Source organism: Triturus cristatus, chromosome 2_2 (genome assembly GCF_964204655.1).
Source record: "Triturus cristatus chromosome 2_2, aTriCri1.1, whole genome shotgun sequence".
In the NCBI taxonomy this organism is placed as follows: Eukaryota; Metazoa; Chordata; class Amphibia; order Caudata; family Salamandridae; genus Triturus; species Triturus cristatus.
The window spans coordinates 358,813,593-358,838,007 of record NC_140582.1 but is presented as its reverse complement, the minus strand read 5'-3'; the positions used below and the strand labels follow the sequence as shown (position 1 = coordinate 358,838,007).

General features: G+C 42.7%; 1 protein-coding gene across 15 annotated transcripts in view; it reads right to left on the bottom strand.

Moving 5' to 3' along the window:
* ANK2 (ankyrin 2) overlaps positions 1 to 24,415 on the bottom strand; it is a 1,556,458-nt gene that overhangs the window by 488,953 nt on the left and 1,043,090 nt on the right. For all 15 annotated transcript variants that reach the window (XM_085641446.1, XM_085641452.1, XM_085641444.1 and 12 more), the window contains one exon: positions 4,300 to 4,398. In XM_085641446.1, coding sequence (XP_085497572.1) covers positions 4,300 to 4,398 — 99 coding nt within the window. The remainder of the gene's footprint in view (positions 1 to 4,299; positions 4,399 to 24,415) is intronic.

Genomic DNA, 24,415 nt, shown 5'->3' with positions numbered 1-24,415 from the left:
ACAAGCAATTGCAATGCTTTTGTCATCACTATCCCTTTTTATTTTTATCTTGGATTAATCAGATATAATACATGGGATTCTATAACCCCTGTTTAAACGGAAGTCACTATTTTCTTTATAATGAAAGCTCTCAGAACTCCACTATTATAAGCAGTGGCATAACGGAACTTCAGGAGCTCTCAGACCATGGGCCTGCTGCCAGTCCAGCGTACCAGAGGGGGCCCCCTGGAACTAGGGAGCGCCCGCGCACCATAGGGGGCTGCGGGGGATATTGTTACACCATTGATTATAAGGTTATTACAGTTGACTTCTGATGTGACAATGCCTGCTGCAAGAGTCAGCAGCAGAGGTGAAAGGCAGTCAGGTTATGGAGCATAATTAAAGCACAGAACGTTGCTTTTCTTTCTTCTGCTCTATTTTATTAGCTTACAATGGCAAGAAGAGAGAATATGTTTATTCTTTTGCACTTGTTAGACAGAGAAAAGCTACAATATTTTTGCATTTGTCTACACGTTCCGAGATACTGCAGCTTTTTGTTTTTTAAACAGAATTGTACTGAACAGTTTCTAATATCTGTTTGCAACAAATATCTAACCGGTTTTTGATGTGTTTAATTTTGCAATAGAGGTTTTATTTTTATTCTTCATGTTTGCAAACATGCCCCCTCTTTCATGTGAATGAACTATATAGCAAGGTTTTAAGTGGTTTGTGGGAATGGTGAGGGTGTGATCATATATTATATGGTATAAAGTACCCCCCGGCATGCATGATAAGGATATTGCAAGCCACCTCAGAGTTCCATAACCTTATAAAGGATTTAGCCTTAGGCCTTGTTCCTCTATATCAAACAATGAATCAATGAAATAGTAATTATAATGTGCTGCTTATCACCCCTAAGGGTATCCAGGCACTGTGGGTATTAGTTGAAGAGCCAGGTGGTGGCCCTTCCTAAATTCTGTCAGCAACAGTGATGTGCAGAGGTGGAGGGGGAAGGGTGTTACTGGTCTTGGTAGCGAGCTGGGAGAAAGAGAATCCTCTGGTGTGGAAGCGGCGGTTGCGCGGTATCTGTGAGAGGCCAAGGTAGTAGGTGAAATATGGTTATGGGACTCATTGGTGACTTACAATATTCTTATAACATATGGCAGGTGCTACTTTATCCCTTATATAATTGGTGCAGAAGAAATTGCGCAAAAGTGCAGCACTCTACCACATTTTCACAAGGGAATTGTAAGAAGGGAAGAGTTTGTGGAGAAAGGTTTCAATAAATGAAAAAGACATTACAAATATATATTTTTTATATATTTTTAATTTCACTACTTAGCTAACCCACACATGCCCGATCTCTGCAATGGAGATTCAACGTGCATATGCTTACGGGTCATGTCAACACTAACAAATCTGTGCAATGCGTAAGTAAGATGTCAATGTTCTGAATCATGCCTAAAAGTACTTGTGCCTACATCAAAGACTGTGTGTACTTTTCAAAACAGAATCCTTTTGCAATAACATAAAATAATACAAAATGACCAAACATTCTTCATATATGTGCTTCTTAGTTTGAAAAGGGTGAAGAAACCCATGCTGGACACTGGTACACAAGTATCGTAATAACAAAATGATCTATGAAATGAGCTTTCTACTGGGTGCAGTAGAGCTGGGAGGGGTTCTTTAGTGTAATACAAAAGGGAAATATACCCATGTTACAGAAATGGGAGATATTTTCTATTAGGCAATTGGTGGAGTTCCTCACTAATGGAAAGTCATGCCAGGGAAAGAAAGGGCAACATCGTTTGTCAGAAGGTACTGCTGGTAGGGAGCCACCCCTGGAGGCAGGCCCTGCCGATCAATGCTGGCAGGTGGTCAGGGGGCCAGACTTGCATTGTGACATCCCCTTACAAATCAGGCCCCACACCCTCGTAACCGTAGTGAGGACATTCACCGTCCACATTTATTATGTTGGGGGCACTGGAGAGGGATCCATTGGAGAGCTTTCTGCATGGCATTCTCCAGTCAATGGCAGTACCTAGATAGACTGGAAAATGGTCCACTTTGATTTTTCCTGCCTTCCACTCCAGAGATGGATTACGTTGTGTAATCCCCCTCCAGAAGAACTTCATCACCCAGTTGAGGAATGTAACTCTTTACAAAGTTGGCAGTAACCCCTACCTAGAGAGCACCAACACGTTTTTTCAGCTTTGTGGTTTCAAATCCTTCCAAATTCTTTATTTTACAACTTCTACAACTGAACTTGGATTTTCATTAACAAATTTCCGTTTAGGATGAGGGTAAGCAACACCCCATATCTGCTTCCATTTGACGTTTCCAATATTTGATTTTAAATTAGCTCCTAAAGCCCAGGTTAAGCTTTAGTGATTCACTTTCACCACTTCAGCGGGCTCCATCACTAAAGTGCATGAAGGACTTTTGATATAATAGGAGGCTATACACGACAACACAGGGTTCATATACAATGTAATGCACCTCTTACATTACATGAAAACCTGATGTCCATTCTCAAATCAACTGTATTGTATGTTTGTCAACACATTAGGATTACTGTTTTCAGTTACTTGCATATTAACACAAACCTATTACATGCTCTTCATTTTGTTAGGAGAGATGTTTTGACCCATTTGTTATTTCTTCAGGTCCATCTATTGAACAATGTAATCTATTTCTCGACTTATTAAGTTCAGAGTGTGATTTCAGCTATGGATGGTAGGCAATTTTTTTAACACATTCTGAAAAAGCTCCAATCGGCTTATGTCGAATGCCTCACAGATATTCTCATAAAAGATGTAAGAAAAGAGCACTAGGTGTAAAGAAGAACCAACTAGCTAAGTCTTTCAACATTGTTCTGTACATCTCCAGAACTGTACTGCTACAGAACTTTAATTGGAAGATCAGAAGAAGTTCTGCATAAATCCTCGGCTGCATGAGTGATGCCAGAAACATGTGTACGACTGTTGGCAGCATGGTTTAAACTGTCCTAAATATACGTCTAATTTGCCCCCGTGTTACTCATATTATCAGGTACTTTTGGATCAACCATTGTCAGGTTACCACATGGTCGTACACTGAATTTCCAAGCCCACCAAGAACACTCAATGGTCAAGGTTAGTAGAAAACCCAATCGAAGATTAGCTATTTGTAATAAAAAATCAATTATAGAAAGGACTCATTCAGTACATACACTTCCTAAATATATACCCTAAATGTATATGAGTTACAGACTCGATGAGCTAAATAATGCAGTTTATTTATTTATTGGTGACTTGTAAGGCACTATATGCCGGTAGTCAGCTGCTTCAGAATGCCCAGAGGTGAAGAAGGGGAAAATGGGCACCAACGCTGGGTACAAGACTGATTTGCAGCATCAGAAGGAAGAATTTCCAAGCTGGAAGGTGGAGACTCACAGAGTGTCATGTAATGCATAAGATCAGTATAGTATCAATTTGGTTCTGTCAAAGAAAGAAGACAACTATGAAGGCAGGAGTCAATATAACCTTCAGACCAAAGGCCGTGAGCCAAGGATGAAGCATCTGGGGAGACCTGTCGGCCTATGGTATCAGCGACACAAACATTTAAGAAAGCCATCAGTCTCCAATGTGCCACGCTCTTACCTTCCTAAACCTTTTCCAAATCTATGTCGAACCCTTTCTCAATATAGACAAGAAAAACATGTCTTAATAAATTAAATGAGTGCTGCATGTTTTTCAGTGAGAAAACTAACACACCTCAACTATCTCAGTGCAAAATATTAAAAATTATCAATTTAACAAACAAAAGAAAGGGTATCAAAGGGTAGAAATCAATTGAACTGGTAGTTCCTGCATTGAAGACAGTGGTCATTGTTTTATCTTTGAATGTTATCTTCGGAGAAACCTGCTAAGCCATGCCTCGTGCACGTGTACATCTGACACAGACAAGGGTCAGTGGACATGCAATATAATGCCCAGATTAGAATGGCCATGTGTATTCTTCTCTATAATAACACTAGGGAAATCTACATTCTCATGTTTCCCATCCATTTACACTCCACTACAGGTTTTACTAAAAATCACTTTAAAAACCACTAGGTACGAAGAATGCATCTTCCATTGCACTTTCAGACATGGTCCTGGCTTTTGGCCTTATTATGCCTCTGATATCAAACTGGGCAATCTAAAACTTGAATATGACAAAGCTACTCCCCCACTACCACACTGATCAGAGGCAACACATTTGTGAATAGTGTGGTATCATGGGATATACCAACAAATCCTGAAAAGTCAGCAGTCGGTTGTATGGTGATTGTACCTCTGTTGCAGTACTCTGGTTGGCTCCATTTTCCAGCAAATATTTCACAACGTCCAGGTGATTCTCCTGAGCTGCCATGTAGAGAGGAGTGAAGCCATTCTGTAAAATATAAACAAATGCAGATTTAATATCTTGATTTGATTTAATACAGTAAAGGTGCAAGCAAATTAATACTTAAAATATAGATAATGAGCACTGGAAACTGACGTCTTTCGCAGCAGGCACATCAGCTACTCAGGAAGAGTATGTTTTTGCTCAGCAAAGCTAAACTACAACAGAATTTTCTCTCCCTCTAGCCATGAAGTCATTAGAAGAAGAGAGCAACCATGCTACCCGTAAGATATACATTAGAAATCAATTAGTATCTGGAATACAATGGCTAGTCAAGGTATTAAACCCTAAGACCCAAATTACCAATGTGAGTCACTATGCACAGACAAACAACTGCACACTGGGCATCCACAAGGATTAGGATTTTTTTTAAAAACCCCACTTTCAGGGAACACCTACACCATGCATGGCTTGGAAATGAATCTCCTCAAGGAGAACATCTGCTGAGAAGACCCACTACTGCAAGCTCAGATTTGTACAGAGCACCATGGACAAGGTCATAGGATTGGTGAACTTTGTATTATACAAATACAGCGGCGGCTCCTCTGCTAAGGTGAAGGAGGATCACCCCCCCCCCCCCCACGCTAGCCAGCTGAGGGAAAGGGAAAATAAAATGATACTAAAACAATATTATGATAATTTTATCTTTCCTCTGGAGAGGGGCAGAGTCTTTGGGTGCGGGGCCATCCCATGACAGGCATGGAGGGGCAGTGGTGGGCAGCATGCTGTCAGTGCGTATGATGCTTTGGCCGGCCGTCTTAGGATGGCTAAACAGTCATGCGCATTGACATCTCCCTAACCCGAGCTGCAATGTCTGGCGGAGAGAACAGCAGGCATAGGCTCCCAGGCCCCTTTGGAGCGGAAAACGAGCCTGCTCATGCCAATCAGAGCACTTCTCTCATGCTGGCCAGCATGTGAGAAGTGCTGGGATTGACCGTGGGGATCTAGGAGCCTCAGCACGTACACAGCAGGAAGGAGAAGAGCAGCAGAGCGCCGATCGGAGAGGAGCAGGTTAGTTATTTTCTTTGTTTATTTTTTTGTCCATTCCCCCACCTCGTACCCCTACCCCACCCGCCACTTTGCCGTGAGACCAGTTGCTACTGTACAAATATCCAATTGCATAACATAATGAGCAGCCGTGGCCCATCCTAATGGGTGGAGGGTCTTTGTCACCCCCTCACCTTTTACCAAAAAGGAAGAGTGTTAGGCTGAGCAAAGGTCAGCCTGAAATACACTCTTTATTTTCAGGTCAGGCAGACAGCAGCTAGGCATGCACTAAATGCACAGGCTCCTAGCTGCCAGAGCTGAACTTTGCCAAGCTGAATATGTCACTGCTCCTGCACGTGTGACATCTTCATTGTGACAATGGGGAGCATCACTGATTGCCCCGGACCTGAGAGCATCAGTTCTAAAGTGCCCTGGGCTGAGGGTCAATCAGTGACACCTCCTCACAGAGTGGGGTGGGGTCAGCAGTCTCACTGACCCCCATCCCACTCTGTGACGAGTAGGGACTGCTGCCTCCCCTCATTGGCTAACCTAAGGTCAGCCAGTGAGAGAAGGCAGCAGGCTCAACCCTCCTGGATCCTCTGAGGGAGAGCAGTGCAGGAAAGTGTGATTTTTATTTTTAATATTTGGTGTGAGCGAGTGTTACGAATGGATATGTGTGTGTGCACACGTGTGTAAATGCATGGGTGTGAGTCACTATGTGTGCGTTTGTGTCCGTACGCTCCCCTCCCTGCTTTAAGTACCGGCCGCCACTGATAATAATGGCGGCAATAACTCACATCAGTGTCTAATAACTCTTGATACAGCATGGGGTCAGCAGCATCTTTCTTGTTCTGATTTTGCTGCGGTCATGAGTGGTTGAAAAGGTCCAAAGACAGACTTTTCTAATTTTGAAGTGGATAATGGAGGTATTGTCTTGGACAAGTGCCCCCCAAATGAGGCTCATTTGTCCTGAAATCGAAGACAACTTATCGCCATAAACTAAAGAGTCAAAAAGGCATGGAAAATTTTCCAATTTTGCCAATATGGTATATCGAGTTGAATATAAGGTAGGCAAAGAAAACATATATGGTATACTAGAGATCCAAGATTGAATTTGGCTGGCAGGTTTTCTGTAGTCTATTTTGGTGATTTACCACCTCTTCTAAAGTGCTGGGTAAAAATATGCCATATTCAAACTTTTCTAACTGGGCACCAGATGTTTCTATGCCAGAGTCACTTGATTAAGAAAATACTGGAAATGTGCCACCAAAGAGAAGGAACATTAAAAATGCCCACATATCTAGGGTCTAACTTTGTTATTTAACTAATTATGTAATTGCCAGTGAACATGCTAAATGCGGAGGATAATCTCCCAGTGTAATTCCCTCTAGTATAAGGATGGAATGCATATGAAATTCCACTGCCGGATTTTCCTCTGGACTTATCGCTGCTATAGAAAACTGAAGGGTTTTCCATAACCATCCAACTTAAAGTTATGCCCTTAATCTCCTTATGCTTACCATTCCATGAAAGACAGTCACAACTTTGTGGCGGTCCTTCATAGCGGAACTGCGACAGACATCATTATGGACCTGTCACTATAAACTGGCCAATTGATATGTCGCAATTTTGTGAGGTACCCCCTGCCCCCACACCTTAACTGAGCAGATGATGGAGCCCGAAAGGTTACCACTGTTAGGATATTTGAATACGGCAGCTCTGATGGCAGAGGAGCGGCTGCACATTTTACAGTACCACCTCTATTTCCACAGCCAGTAAGACTGGGCTGTGTTCCCACATCTGGTACTTTCAGACTTGCAATCTAATCATAAGTCTCCTTTCTTTCCAGGTCTGAGTCAATGTAGCCCAGAGCTCAAGTGAATAGTGGTGTGTCCTAAACATTGATTCGGGCATCACAGATAACTTTGAAAAACAAAGGAGCTTTTGGCACACCTTTCTTTAAAAGTTTCTTTTCACAGCAGGGACAGTGGGGAAACAGGTGCATTTGGGTTTTCCCATTCCTTCCTGCTGGATTACAGAAATACTTGCTCCGCTGGTGTGTACGAAATAATGTCAAAGGATCCTACAGAATGCCCAACAAACGCTAACCTAATTTGAATGAATTTTAATATTTTATTGTGTCCAGTTCACGCATCTGATTTTTTAAACATATATTTGTTGATTTACTTTATTTATGTACTTTTGTACTTCAGATCTGCATGAAAAGATATTCATAAAGTACCACCTTAGTAGCACAAAACACTTGATTCCAAAAGATACAAGGAGTACTGAGCATTAGTGCCAACATGCCTTCTACAGAGACAGTTTACACCGTTATGCTTCTACGGATAACAAGACAAACGTAAACTGTAGGTTGTAGAGAACAAACTTAGATAGAGAGAAATAGAGCGCCGTACAATGACAGGTACCGCGAGTTACAATTCGACATTGTTCATGGCTAGTGACTCCTATTGCGTTTAGATGTGTTATTTTTGGGAGGTGGGTTCTCAACCCCTTTCAGATTTCCACCTGGCAGAATTGGTGTTGAATGGAATGTTGTTCCAAATCATGGGCGCATAGATGAGAAGGTTTGTTTCGGCTTTTCTCCTTTTTGCAGTTTTTTGTTTCCAGTCTGGTGGTGTTTGGACCTCATCTTGGGCAATGGACAGTGAGTGACATCCATGGTCTAGTGGTAGTTTCGGGTTACTAGCCAGCACAGACTCAAAGTCTACTAATTGCTCAAACAGAATGATGAAACCAAATTCATCAGAATGGATGTTGGTGCTAAATTCATTAAAAACATTTTTTTTTTAAATCAGAAAGGAGGCGGGAGGTCTTAAGATTTTGAAAGAAGTTTGGTCTATGTCTTCGGAGTCAAAATGGTGTTGGTTTTTATATACAAAATACGCAATGTTCATGCATATGTTATTATCCAATGGAAATAGTCAACAAGGACATATTCTGAGGATCTCTATTAAAACTGCCCTTAAGACTGACACCAGCTGGTTAAGGTGAAAAGAAGCAAAAACCAAAGGTGATGATGGACGGAGTGTTGAACATTGCAAGCACTCACCCCCAGTCAACTGATCTGGGTTTAATCCATCACTGTTCTTTAGCCCACTCTGCCACCCCAGTTCAGACATGGCCATATGCAAATCAGTCTGACCCTGTGCCTCATGGGAACAGTCCAGCCCGAACTGCCAAGCCATGTCTTCCCTGGACCGGAAACAAGCAACCTGGAACCGGTTTCTGGCAAGGTGAAAAGAAAACATAATTTCTTCTCTTTTAATGGGAAATTTAGTATCCTTTCATTAGTGGAGTCCAAATAGCAGCCATTTATTGAATATGGTCTAGAGCCTGCACTTGAATAAGGAGGATACACTGAGAATGAGGCTATAAATGAAGAGATGACTGGTAATTCCTATAGAAATGTGAACAGGCAGACATAAAAAATTTTAACAAATAAAGCGGAGTTTGTCTGCCAGACGGAGGGGATAAAGGGATACAGGCTGAAGGCGTCCAGTCGGTTGATGAATATTGGTCTAGCTTATGCATGACCCCCTACAGAGGACTAACATTTTAGGATTCAGCTCCATAAATTATTATTGAAAGAGGTAAAACTCCTTCAAATCCTGATCGGTTTTAAAATAGGATACTGCTGAAAATTCTTTTATAAGGTTACGAAGATGTAGTCTTTACCAGAGCAACAGAATTGTTGTTGTTGGTCAAGAGTGAATAGCCGAAGAGACTCTCCAGTGCCAGGTCTGGGGTGAGTGTAGTGAAAGTCACATCAGCCATGACTGACAACAGGACAAGGTGGAGAGGTCCCAAGACACTTTGGTATTACAGAATGAGCTGCAGACACATATGCCGCCAGTCATTAACATGCATTGTGCTGCTACAAAATGTGCACCTGTGCAATCTCAGGGAGCATTCCCTCATTTATATGGCTATGCGGCCCCATACACCAGAAGGAATGCATTTTCCTTTGCACTTTCACCAGATTGCAGATGTGAATACAATGGCATTCAAGCCATTGGGACGGGCACTGATTTTAACACAGTAATTGAACCCCCTCCCCGGGCACTCCTTGGAAGGGGGCATAAAGGCCCAAGGGAGCCTCCAGGTATCCCTATGCAAGCAAGTGTAGTTACTCAATGCACCTGCCTGCAGGAGGATCCCGGCCTCCTACTTTCAATAATGTCCTGTCTAATTGGAGGCGTGAGTTTGTGCCTGCAATGGGAAAGTACATATGCTTGCGTAATCATGCGTATTGTGTCAACTGTGGTGGATGCACCCAATAAAGTGGGTTCTTCTGTGCAGACCGAGACACTGCGCCCAATTTGTAATTCGACAAAATGATTGTAGCCACCTCGTAGGAGCTTAGCATTTATATGTGGGTAGATTAATGGGTTTTATAGTCAGAATCTGGGATTACAGGTCCCCTAAGGCTAATTGTTTACTTTAATCATGTATTTGCTTCTGTTCATGGTTGTAAATGTATTCATTATGTGAATTCACAAAGAATTAGCAGGGTTTCCCTAGAAACCTAACACAGTCACATATTTTAGGCATGCTCCTGGAGATAGTTTGTGAGTGTGTAATTGTGGTCTTTCACAGGCATTTCACTCAGTAAACTGAGGAAATAAGTGGACTGCATCTGTTACAGCAGAGCCCTGACACATTTAGATGTCCCGGACTTTTTCAGCCTTTGGAAATACCACTTACAGAGCAAAAATCTAACATATTTGAACAGCAGCCTTTGGGACCTGACACATTGGACATCCTAGTATTTATTACCCAAACCATTGCACATTGATAAGAACCAGAACATATAATTGCCAACACCTAAAACGATTAAAACAACACTCCTTTAAATCAAGGATGTGCCCTTTTATATGAAGGCCGCAGCCAGGCATATAATGGAATCAATTCTGATCAGATTCAGTTTTGGCAACAGGAAGTTTGATGGACTATTAGCTGACACAGATCAGTGTTAATAATAAGTATTGGCACAATATTTTAAATTGCTGTTATTTCTTCTTTTTTATAATATTCCATTGCAATTTTTGTCAGTGGGACACAGTGTGTCAGATTGGTGCTGGATTTCCTGTGTTGCAAACTGATTTTCACACTGATCACCAAAGTCTGACTACAGTAAGCCCGGAAAAACGGTCCAATATGTATAGCACCTGATATATTCTGACACCGCAATGATGTGTATATATTGAGTAACACGAATAGTATATATTTATGATTCTTGCCGTTGAAATGAGACATATTATGTAGATTTCGGTGCTTTCCACATCAAAGTCTGGGTGTCACATAATTTACCTGGCATTTCCCATCCCCCAGTAAATTTCAGTAGATTTGACCTTCTAAAGTTTACCTGGGAAAGAATGCAGGGGGTGTGGTGCTCATCGCGCAAACAGTATTCGTGATATGTGTAGTAATAGAAGTTACTACAAATTTCACAATTTATCAGGCTGGCTGTAAGTGGAGTCCGTGTGTTTTGCGTAGGGAGTCAAATTTGGACGCAAATGCAAGATTTAGTGCTATGAAGAAATAGCTCCCCCCTCCCCCAGAACTACTTTCAAAACCTATGGCCTGCAGTCAAAACATTTAAATGATTGTACTCTACAATGTGTTTTGGTATCAATTTTCCATTTTCCTCTAACTTTACGTCCGAGTCAGGATTCTCAACCTCTCTCTACCACTAAGAAGGGTGGCCCACTTCACTTGCCTGCCTGCTCATTGGAATGTGGATTTGGTATATATTTTTGAGTGTAGGTGCCTTTCCGTCCCTATCTGGTCCTAGAACACAAGGCTAAGATTCTCGGACACTCCCTCAACCAGAAAAAGACTCTTGTCATAAGTAAAGGAATAACCAGGTTTTACATGCCCAATTGAGGAAATGATTTTCCTTCAGGAAGAGTTCTTCAGAGATGCACCTCAGCAGATGGTTGTCTGCCTCAAAAACTATTTTGCAGAAATGAGACATCTTTGCAAGCCCAGAGTCAGCAGATCGCAGTTTTGCAGAAAGAAGGCAGTGTGAAAATATAGCGTATCCTTCTACTTCATGAATAGGCCACAGCGGGAGACATCCGTTACATCGCTGTCTTCACACCAAGGTACGTTTACAATGCAGGCATTACAACGCAAGTCGTTACAATGACTTGCGCTGGATGGCGCTGTACACTGATGAATAGTATGATTTACTATTCCAACTCCTTCCCTACTGTTACGTAGGCTGGAGTTAGAATAGTAAATCATAGTATTCCTAAGTCCAGAGCCCTCCAGCGCAAGTCGTTGTAATGACTTGCGTTGTAATGCCTGCGTTGTAAACGTATCGCAGTGTGAGGACCGCTATGTAACGTCACATATTCAGCCACAGCAGGTCCTCGATAAAGTAGACATGCTCGTCTGTGCAGATGACCCTCCATGGCGTGTGCTTCTTATATGCCCTGGTAGAAACTACATCTGTGGTTCTCCAGACGTAAACAGTCTGCTCATCACCAGTGCTTTAAATGGGCAGGTGCTGTCCCGAACCGAGTACCTGCACTTCTTTAATTTGAAAGGGAGAGTAACTACACTTCTCAGCACTGCTGCAATACATTTAATGGGATAGACCTGGGACTTCTGAGGCGCAAACCGCTGCTTTAAAGAGTGAGTACCTTACTTCTAAATTTCCATTTAAAGCACTGCTCATCACTCAGATCATAGTAGGTAAACCCAGATGGTGTCTTATTACAGTAGTGCAGTCAAAAAAATTACTTACACATACGTCGAGATCCCAATATCTGCTCGCTAAATAACATGGCAGGATTAATAATAATAAATCTAAGATGATATTTCTGGAATCGATATTAAGGTTACAATTATATATCTAATCTGTAGGTCAACATTTTAGGGTTTATATTGTGACATATAACTCCCAGATCAAACAATAAGATTGGACATTGCACATTCCTCTTTGCAGCTAAGCGGGAAAACAATCACAAAATTTGTTAGAAATAAGCAATGGTGTCCATTAATTCCCGCCTCCTCTTTATGAGAGCGGTTGCTATGTAAACACAATAAAATGAAATTAAGATCCCAGACTCGCTGTTGAGGCTTAAGGAAGAGGTGCAAATGTTGCATAGCACAAATGTTCACGCCTGACCTTTTCCAACAGCTGAGAAATACTCCAGTCACTGAGATAGAATTAGAAACAAGAACTGGAGAACCCACCACTGTAGATGAAGCCTGTGGTTTCTAAACTCACCAATCTGTGCAATCAAACTGAAGAGTTTGAGCAGCGCGAGACTGCAACTGGTAATATGGATGACAATTGCTTTAGAGTGGAGCACAAAATCACTGCACTGAATTGAATTTGAAAGAATCGACACTAAAAAAAGGGGTGGAAAAAAAATATAATACGAAACAGAAAGAAATAAAAAAGTAATCTATTAAAACTGTCTCAAACATAAGAAAATAGAATGCAGTAAAATATACAACTGCTGTGTGTTATATATTGTAGCTGAAAGGAGTCTGGGGAAAAGATTCCCGATTTGCTGTCTTTTCTGGTGGTAACCGGGCCAGGTAAGGATGGGCGACTTGGGTCAGGACCTGGGAGGTGTGGAAGTAAAAATATGTGCCTAGAGGGAGTTTGCACAGGACTGGACACTCTTGTAATGACTGATAAGCAAGGTTTGCCTTACCTCGGGAGGAAGAACCTACCAGGGAACTAGTAATGTGTATGGATCTGGCAGGGTACTCAAAGTAGAAACATGGCTCAATTTTGGCAAAACACAATCAGTAATTCTGAACCACAAACACTCCCGTAACCAAGGAATTAACCAAACTCTTCTTAGGGCAGTACTAGCAAACAAGCGATACCTTTGGCTTAATTAGCACAGACGTATCCAAGAGTATCGTTAAACCAGCAGTCTAGATGGGATTCTAAGAAGTAGGCTGTGCAGTGGACACAGGCGGCGGTGCTGCAGACTCGACGCCGACCGTGGAGAGGTGGCAGCTTTGTGGCTGAGAGGCCAAAGATATAACAATGACAGGGCAGAGACCACTGGGTGGAGTAGAAAGGCCACTAACTGGACCCCTTCTGGAGGTCTAGAATTAGGATGAAGCAAAATAATCTTCACAGTGCTGATCTTCCAGATCATGGTCTGAGTAAACACAACTTTCAGCCATCTCTCTGTCTAGGGGTCCATTTTGGGGTATAAGTCGGTCCTACATGTGTGATAATGAAATAAATCCCTCTTGAATCCTGCAAAGCAGAAGAAGTACAGAATGTTCTTGTCGCATCTGTATGATCAGTGGTGTAACGAAAGTTGAGGGGGGCCCCTGCAAGGTACACGGAGGGGCCCCTGCTCCATATTTAATCTGGAGCTCTCAGGCCTGAGTACTATGCTGAAGGGGCCCCCTGCAGTTCGTTCCCCCCGCACCACGGGGGCTCCGGGGGCATGAGTTATGCCCCTGTGTATGATCTGCAGCTGGATGCAAGCCAGGCCACAGATGAAAAGGGTGCATTGTTAGTCACACCATAACAGTCCCCGAGAGGCACTGTCCTCATCAGACTCTTGGCGGGTTTCTGAACTGGTGACAACAGGAAGGCCTTTATTCTTATTTGTTTTGTTTTTTTAGTTTTACATAGCGCAAACTCGACCCGACTGTATCAGAGCGCTTTACATGAACACCAGTTATGTTACAGACGGACACATCTATTTTTTGGGTAGGCACAGGGAGATTAAGTGATTTGCCCAGAATCACAGGATGCATCCCTGCCAAGACTTGAAGCCGGTTCCCTAGCTTCGCAGTCGACTACTCTAGCCGTTATGCCATATCCTCTCCCTTATAGAGGAGGACAGTGGTGCACCAGATAGTGGCGACATCCAGGCCAGGGTAAGGCAAATTGATTGGAACATTGATCCAATGAGGTTTGAGTCCGATTCAGGGAGTTCCTCCCTTTGGGTCGATTGTAGGAGAGGACTCTGGTGATGCCAGGGGCCAATTAACATCGGGAAGGAACCACAGTCTTTTGCCCTTTTCTATTTCTTTGTCCATAGCACCTTTCTGTTGGGACTACCCAGGTCGAAGGCATTCCCCAGTCTCCGGCCGAAGCTGGCTACCCTGGCAGCCAGCTGGATAGTATTAACAAATGGGATAATACAAACGCAATGTAATGTGAATGGCATTTTCTGAAAGTGAATGCGAGGGCTTAGGTTACTGAAGCTAAGGTATGAGGACAATGACTGGACTCCATTAGGTCATGCATTAAATGTGACTGATACTGAGCAGATGGCCGAAAGACAGAGATGCAATTGATTGCTCAAAGGCCCAGTCTGCAGATCGCTTAGACACAAAAGAATTTGTATATTTGCAGCACAGTTGAAAAATGTGAAAAAAGCCTTAATGGTAACTAAACGTTGACGGTAAATGAAATCTCAAACTAATGGACGAGAAAGGGAAGGTGAAGTTTTCTTTCTATGCCGCTGAGGATAATAAGGGAAGACAAGCAATCACCTGTGTATGAAAGGATGAGAAAGAGGCTCGTGACACCATGGTATGTTAAATTCAAAGCTAGATTGCACACAGGAGGGTTGGATGCAGTGCTTAATTTGTGCCTGTATTTTCCGGTGCTTGGCAGTCAGCCACATGGTGGCATTGTCTATTTTTGAGCAAAGCTCATTAATAAGAAAAAGAGTTCAATATATTTTAAAGACATAATAAAACCGCTGGGGTTAAGCCATTGAAACTGCGGAACCTGACCTAGAAATACTTTGGGCCATGCTGCTTATATTTTAACAAATCAAGCACTGATTGGATGGTTTGCCATGTCAAACGCGGCAAAACAAACAGCAAATCCATGATGCTGACAATAGCAAAATTGCTTACCATACTGAGGTCAACTGGAACTGAGCCCACAAAGAGTTTGTCTAAATGTAACATCCCTAAATAGTGGGGAAGTTAATGGAATCCAAACTCACCACAACCGAATTCAAAGTCGCTGGTATTTAACGGACTAAAACTGGCGTGAACAGGGCGGGAATTTATCAAAATAAAAATAATTGAAATCCTTGCATAGTGAATAAGGGACCGGGAAGCTGCAGTGTGGGAAGATCCTCTGTTTTGGGGAAATGTTCAAATATAAGAGGACGGCTTTATGTGCCATATGCAGTAGCTTGAGTTCAGGTGGTGCACAGTTTCTATTATACTTCCAGCAAGGCGGCATGCCTTATGGAGGAAAGATTTCTGAGCAGTGTTGCTGACGTTATATACTCTCTCATTCACTGCAGCGTTTACTGTGATATTACCCAAAATGCAATCCCTCTTTACATGAGGTGCTGCAGTTTCGGTCTGAAATATGACTATTAAAGTTCCCCCCAGATCCATGAGTACATATCAAACAGCTATGGATGTCTAGAAACTTTCAATAGGTATGTCATAGAAGAAGGTTTTGACAATTGATTGGAACTGGCAATCACATTACTGGAAATTGAAGGGATGCTTCCTAAAGTTTCACTCAATGTTGGAAGAGTATGGTACTTGAACAGCACCCATCACATAAGTGCTGGGCACCTACATAGTCTAGGAAGGAACACCAGCAGAGCCCCTGCCATGTGTTGACCTCCTTGCAAGAGACTCTTGCATGGCTGACATGTCCTAGCAGTGACTCTGGGGTTCAATTACCGTTAGGTGCTAAGAGAAAACCCCATGATTGTGGCAACAAGGCTAAATCTACAGGAGAATCTACATGAAGAATCCCACCTCTATGCAGGAAGGAAATCTATAGGTGGATTCTCCACCTAATATAACACTTCCTCATTAAACTGAAAGCTTTTACATTACCACCCAATTGTGATCAAAGCCCTTTGTGACCATGAAAGTGGTTTGCACCTGAATAGTAAATACTCCCTCTATCGAAAGAGCAATGACTTTGGAATTATTAGTGAATCATTTTCACTTTTGCTAATTGCACTCTCAAGCAATACATGTTTGTCACTAATCACAGCATTATGCGTATTAGAAGGTGGTTCCCTCAGTTCTTCTCTATGCCGGAGGATACATTCTCATCTCTGGTACTGTCGGGCATGCTATACAGAAGGGCAATGAGCGCACAAAGATGCAGATATTGGTTTGGAATAGTAGGAGCAGGGCTTTAAGTGGGCCGGGTCTCACCAGGTCTGAGCCCCGGCAGTTTTTAAAGGGGGCCTCGAAACGGGTCTCTATCGGACTCTGTTTTGTGCCCTGGCACAGGTGGTCCGTTGTTTTCCGGACTGCAGTGACTGCAGGCACATGGATGTGCATGTGCTCACACTGCTCACTTCTCACTAGTGGAGAAGTAATGGCATGACCTAATGCCAAGTTAGCGTTGTAGGGAAGGGAAATCCTTGCTTCTTACATCTCCCATGAATCTGCTTTTTAAAACACTAAGACTCCGAGCGCTGCCGCGAGTGAGATGGCCCTATTGAATAGTGCACACTGCAAATTGCCACTTCTCTTTTTGAAACATCATCAGCAGCAACATTGTTGTGGTGTCACCAGGGCTTTAAGTGGAAGCTTTTTCAAAATTATATACAAGCCATAGTTGCTGTTTATTTATCTTTTGCAGCTAACAACCATTGACAAAGCCAATAGCCCTGACTTGTAGTAGGTATGATGTTACTTGTTGTAGCCAGTGCTTTAAATGGGCCGGTACTGTTCGGTACGAAGGACCGGCAATTTTTTATTTCGAGAGGGTAAGTGCCGGCACTTCTCAAGAGAAATGCTATACTTTTAATTGGAGAGTACCGGCACTTCTCAGAAGCAAGCAGGTACTCTGCTTACAGAGTACCTGCACTTCTATTTTTCCATTTCAGGCACTGGTTGTAGCATATATCTGGATGCAATGACACAAACAGCAAAATACAAGTCGGCCAGCACACTATGCTAAGCACAGATTTTTAGCTTATGTGTTTTAAGGCACGCCCTGAATTACATTGGCCACGCCCCTTTGAGAGCCCCTCCCCCCGTTTTTTCATCCTACTTAAAGCCCTGAGTAGGAGTTAATGTAGGTGCATATATATACACGCAGTTTAAAACCGGCACTGCAAATAAGTTGGCGTCTACCTAATGTCATTGAGCATAGGCGCAAATGTTTTATGATTTACTCCAATTTTCAAGGTAGCTACTGTGAACTTGCCATGGTTAGTCAATGAGTCGATACATTTCAATCACATAACAGAGTTCTCGCAAAAAAACACCAAAATCAAAAATTAAATGATGACGTGCCTAGAAGATACACAAGATAGGAGACCGGGCAGTACAGGCAGCAAAGACGCACAGAACTAACCAAGGCCAATGAGAGGCAATACAATTATAGTATTGTCCCAATGAACAGTACCAATGTAGTGTGGGTGTTACAAAGCACACAACAACACCCTACATATTTTACTGGTATAACCTCTGCCTTGAAAAAGCTATAAGGATAAATAGCTCAGTGGAGTGAAGCAAGTAGCATCAGAGGAGTACTATATGTCTTACCTGAAATATACTTACAAGGAATTGTAAATTTCTCATTAACAAAAATAAAATGTGACCCTAGCCAAATGAAAGCAAGTTTATTCATGCTCTTTGCCAATATAGTAAGAACCCACAATTATCCCCAAAAATATTTGGGCTTAAAAGTAACACCAACAATTATTCATTATCTGCTTAATCTCATTGATTATCAGTAAAGGTTGTTAAAAAAATGTCTGCTATTTTAAACTAAGGAACTGTGTGTTTATCATTGTCAGTTAGTGAGTAAACTAGTATTTATTAAAATAGCACACTTTCCCCACTGTTAGAAATGGGGGTCTCTAGTTGGCAGAGGTAGGTACCTTTGTCCAAATAGGGACCCTTGCTTCTGGTCAGGGTAAGGGGGATACACTTCTAAAATAACCCCTGCTCACCCCCTTGGTAGCTTGGCACATGCAGACAGGCTTATCTCAGAGGCAGTGGGTAAGGCATTTGTGAACACATACAGTAATACAGTGAAAACACTACAAATGGACACCACATCAGTTTAGAAAAATAACTAATCTTTATCTAACCTAAACAAGACCAAAACGACAAAAAAACATAATACAGTAGGAAAAATATGACTTTCAAATGGTAGAAATAGTTCAGTTCAAAGCAAATTGCAGATGCAACACTTTTCACACAAAGTACCTTGGATGTGTTGCACACACAAACAAAAAGGGCCAGAGGGATGGTGATGCATTGGTTCCTTACACCCAGGGAATGTGACGTGTCAGTTCCTTGCTCCGGGGGAGGTGATGTGTCGGTTCCTTACTGCTGCGCAGGAAGGTGATGCGTTGGTTCCTTACGGGAGAGGAGGTGATGCGTCGATTTCTTACTGCATGTGGAGGTGATGCGTTGGTTTCTTACTGCGTCCCCCAACGATGCAACAGACCTGGCACCTTGATGCGATGCGACGACCTGGGACGATGCGTGGGTTCTTGCAGCCATACAGCGGGGCTTGCATCTCGGACTTCGGAGACTGGTGCACTCGATGCGGCGTGCAGCGATTTACCAAGCTGCGGGCAGGCACTGCGACACGTACTTCGGCAATGCTCGGAACAGGTGAGGTTGTGTCACGCTTTTTATTGTTGCGTTGCTTTTCCAGCTCCCAACAGTAAGAACAACCTCTAGAGGCCCAGAACAGCTACATGCACCTCTTGGCAGGTCAGAACTCCCAGCAAGGAAGTTCAGGGGAGCTGGGGGTGAAGTCTTCGTGTCCCTGAGACTTCAGAACAGGAGGCAAGGTCTTCTTCAAGCCCTTGGAGACCTTCCTCAAGCAGGGAACACAGCAAACAGCAAAGTCCTTTTCCCTTTCCTTGGCAGAAAGTAGCCACTGCAGGCCAACCCCAGACAGCAAACAGCACAGGGGCAGTATTCCTCCTCAGTTTCTCCAGCTCATCTCTTTGGCAAAGGTTCGCCTTGATTTCCCAGAAGTAATTTTTTAAGTCTTTTATATCCCTGAGACTTTCAACAGGAGGCAAGCTCTACTTCAAGCCCCTGGAGAAAACTCTAACAGCAGAATGATGAAAGCACAGTCCAGTCCTTTCCCTACCCAAGACAGAAGCAAACACTGCAGGCCAACCCCAACAGCACACAGCATAAGGGCAGAACTCTTCCTTCAGCTTTCTCGGTCCTTCTTCCTGGCAGGTCCCTTAGTTCAGCAGTGATCTAAAAGTCTGGGGTCTGGGCCCCTCTATTTATACAGTAAATCTCTTTGTTCTCTCCTGGCCCAGGGCTCTGAGCCCAGTCCAAACCAGTTCTGAGGGGCACTTTGCAAGTGCACAACAACCTCAATTCTAAGTGTGAGTTCTGACTCCAGACATACCACAGGGGGGTGGTGCCATCATTGTGGAAAGCAGGCACATCCCTATTCAGGTGCATGTGCTACTCCTCCCACCACTCCAAATGCAGACCAGGTCTATTCAGCCTAGCGCTGACTCATCCAGACTCTCTGGAGTCACTGCACACCCCCAGCTCCTGTCACTCTAAAGCCAGATAGTCAATACACATCCTAGAAGAGGCACACTGGATGGCTAAGCAAGAATATACCTCTTTTCTAAAAGTGGTATTTTCAAACACAGAATGTAACAGTCACCCTCACTGAAAGATGCATTTTAACATTCCGAGTCAGGCATACAAAACTTTACTTTCCTATCTGGTTCCAAGGATCAGTTATGCTTATAAGACGTAATAAGCAAACTCCCCATTCTATCCTAGAAAAGATAGCCTTACAATAGTGAAAAACTAAATTGGCAGTATTTCACTATCAGGACATGCCACACACATCAGGGCATATCCTCCTACCTTTCACATACACTGCACCCTGCCCACAGGGATACCTTGGTCCTACCTTAGGGTAACTAACATGTAAGAAAATGGAAGGTTAGGGCCTGTCAAGAAAATGGAAGGTTAGGGCCTGTCAAGAAAATGGAAGGTTAGGGCCTGTCAAGTGGGTACACTTGCAAAGCCGACATGGCAGTATTAGACTGCACACAGACACTGCAATGGCAGGGCTGAGTTACATTTACAGGCTGTTTATGTAGGTGGAACAACCAGTGCTGCAGGCCCACTAGCAGCATTTGATTTACAGGCCATGGGCACACATTGTACTAGGGACGGACTAGTAGATCAAATCAGCCAATTATGGAAACACCAATCCATACATACAATTTACAGGGAGAGCATATGCACTTTAGCACTGCTCAGCAGTGGTAAAGAGCCCAGAGTCATAAAACCAACAAAAACAGGTCAGAAATAGAAGGTCACAAAGCAAAAAATCTGGGGATAAACCCGCTGTAAAAGCCAGGTCTAACACCCTCAAACTACAAAAATAAAATTTCAAATTGCAAAATGACGTTTCCGCCACATACAATTCATGAAGTGTGTTAATGCAGGGTGGTAATCTGAGACTTTATAAGTTGTTTACATTTACAATTTTTTTCTTCGTTAAATAAAGGCGTGGTGGGTGTGCGGATGTTCTCAAAGCTCACTGATGGACCTGTATGGTTTTTGCAATGGTTTTATGTGGCACTAACTGGGCACTCATATAATACAAGGACCTTTCAATCAGGGTCACGTTTTATTTGTTAAATGTGAGGATTTTAAAAATGTAAGTATTAAGAAACAACTAATATATTTAAGAGTTTATATTTGGGATTACGGACTAATTTACAGTACACTGTACCAACCCAAGCATGCTCTTGATTTGTGCCACTATTTCCTTTTAAATCCCACCACACTAGGGGACTCATGATAGGTGACCTGTAAATTCCAATGGCCCTTTAATGGGAGGATATCGGAATTTTAAGTTTTTGTTTTTCACATGGAGAGTCTGGTTGCAGATACCTGCCGAAATGTCTATGCGAAGTACAGGGGAGTGGGTAATGTGGTAATCCTCAAGGAACCACTAATTCCTGAATGTGTTTCCCCAAAAATCTGTAATCTTTGGTATTGCCTTGCCCCTGTAGTTACCAAGACCTTAATGGTAATTCTGTGTCAGGAAAATAATAAAGATAATGAGGGATAAAGAGGGGAAAGAAAAAGGACTTTTCCCAAATTTGGCTTCATCAGTTAAATATACAGCGTGTCAACATTTGCCGAAAACCGTGATTTTACGTTGTTTTTCTTTACGCTGCATTTCTTTGACTGTGGTTTCTGCGGGTGTTTACTTGGCAACAAAGGCACCACATGATTAAGCTAGGAAACCAGCAAAAAATAATCTTGCTCCTCTGCAAGGACCAGTTTTTTCAACCAAGATCTATTTATAAAATGTGTGATTTTATTTCACGTGTTTGTTTGTTATTGTGCCCGAAACACTGAGATCAAAATCCCGTTGTCGGATGAGTTCCTGGCATATGGCCAGTGCCTGCTTGCATTTTAATGAACCGCAGTGAGTGTGAGGATTCCCGGTATGTGCCCTGCTAAAATCCGATGCCCTGTCAAACCACGCTCCAGTGTGTGCCAGGATGGCAGCGGTGTGCAGACTATGTACTGAATGCTCCTAGGGGTGACCCAAAATACACTCTGGAGTAGAGCCAACATTAAACTCAAGGGAAAAAAAACAGAGATGTCCCATAAAGAGTACAGTGAGATAGTATCTATCTATCTATCTATCTATCTATCTATCTATCTATCTATCTATCTATCTATCTATCTATCTATCTATCTATCTATCTATCTATCTATCTATCTATCTATCATTCAAATGTTTTAATGCACAAAATGCAGTGGAATAAAAATCCACATTTCACAAGAGCCTGGGAAATATGGATTTCATAATCATAATGACAGACAAACCGCTCTGAGGAGCTTTACCTTCATCATCGCTACTGGGATTATGATGCACGCTTATCTAATTTGTGCTACAAGGTTATCTAAATGATGTGGCAGCAAAGTCAAAATCTACTCAGTACCCGCTATTAGCGGCATTTTGCAGAACAGATTTTCAAGCATTACCCCAAAATAAACATGTAATATGAAAAATAAATAACCATAACGTAATTCGGTTCTATGTTGCTACCCCAGTTTGCTGGTGATATTCAGTAATCACTTGGCCTTTGGGCTTGTGGTTTACAGTTAAATAGATATCAATATAAATATATAGATTTACTGGGAAAAAAACAAACGTTACACTGAAGTTATGGTTTCCTTTGGTTACAAAACCTTAAACTATGGTTAAAAAGATAGAAATGAGCTTAAGGACCCTAGTTAAGGTGCAGTTATGGATACTAATTAACACCACAAAGCAACTGAAATTTGCAAGTTATGGTTAGGACCCCAATTCATAATTTGCACACCAATTGCAATTCTCTCCCTTTACATGAAAGGTGTACTAACAAACTTCATAAATAATCTCACAGATCAGATTACATGTCATGTCACCATTAACACTATGAGAGGCACAACTATGACTGCAGTATTATTTATAGGCATGAGAAGGTGTTGTTCTTTAATAACATTGTGCTTTAACCCCTTCCATGCTGCGCAAATTCCGCCGCTGTGCTGACGGAATCTTGCGCGGGCGTGGTCATGACGGAACGGTTCCGTCATGAGCACAGCTCAACCGTGGCTCATGACGGAACCGTTCCGTCATGAGCACCGAAGGGGTTAAGGTGTGTTTATTTATAGGCATAAGTATTGTGCAGTTATAAGCATTGCATTTGAAGTGCGATTTATGGTATGCGTGGCTGCTCTGCTAGTTATTGATTGCAGTCTTAAGCACAATTTGTAAATGTAAGTCGTTTTTACTTTTAATTTAGAACCACAACAGTACTTTTTATTGTTGTTTTTAAATTGAATTTATGAGATTTTTTTAAGCATTCATTAAGGCGTTATAACGAAAATAATTCATACCCTCATTTCAATCTTTGGCTTTTTCAGTAACCTTTGTTTTTCAAAAAAATCATATACCAACACAACATTGGCCTGTCTCCGATTCACATCTGGGTGCAAGGGGGACAACTACATCTGTGAATTCCTAATTGAAGGCAATAAACTAGGGGTTCAAGTGAAACTGCGGACCTATAACTCTGAGGTGCCTTTCTGGTATTTGTACTTGAGGGTGGAATTGGCACCTGCATTCCAATGGGCAAGGTCTTGGCCCCACTAAAGATAGTGATCAAACCCCCCGGAGTAGGATGGCAGACAGGACAAAATGTAGAGAGGGCCTGTGCATTTCAAAGGTAGCCTCTGAATTGATTTCATTTTCAAAGGCCATCATGGATATAACTACTGTGACTATGGCCTCAACAGCCAGAGACGCTTTTGGATTTGAAACCATACTACGCTGGTTCAATGCTGGAACAGCGACACAAGGAAACATTAGGGCAGGAGGGACTGCAACTGGACTATCTGCAGGCTTGCGGTGGCCTGGAGCATGTCAGGAAGGGGAATATCACTTGGTGGATTTTGCCTTGGTAGATTTTGCATGAATGTTGCTGGCCTGCAGCTAAGTGCCAACTCTAGTGGCCCGGGTCCCGAAGTACTCTCCATTGGCCGGTTAGCTGGCCTCCTGTCCACGAGATCTCAGGGACACAAAGGATCTCACCATATCCATGTGATTTAAGGACCGCACTTGATGCGGCAGAAACGGGTGGAAGTGATCTTTGGTTGGGACAAGGGTTGTCCTGACGTACACCACCATCACGATGTGCAGAGGAGTGTGTTGGTAAAGATCAGCAGCCACCTGAGCTTCCAACACATGAGGAGTTTGAGGAATGCAATGGGAAGCTTGCAAAGTCTGAGGGACCTATGCTTGCAACTAAGGGGACCTGCGCTAGTTTATGCTCTGGAGCGTGTGGTGTCCGAGGGGTGCTGGGGGAACCTAAACCAGGTGCTGAGACTGTCTTTGACATCCAGATTGGGAGGACAACAGTGCCTGACATTGCAGCCTCTGTCTGAGGTCGTTGGCTCCCTCTCCCTGAAACCACACCACAAAGCACTTTTGTTGTGAAAGATATTGTGATGAAGCCTGAGGAGT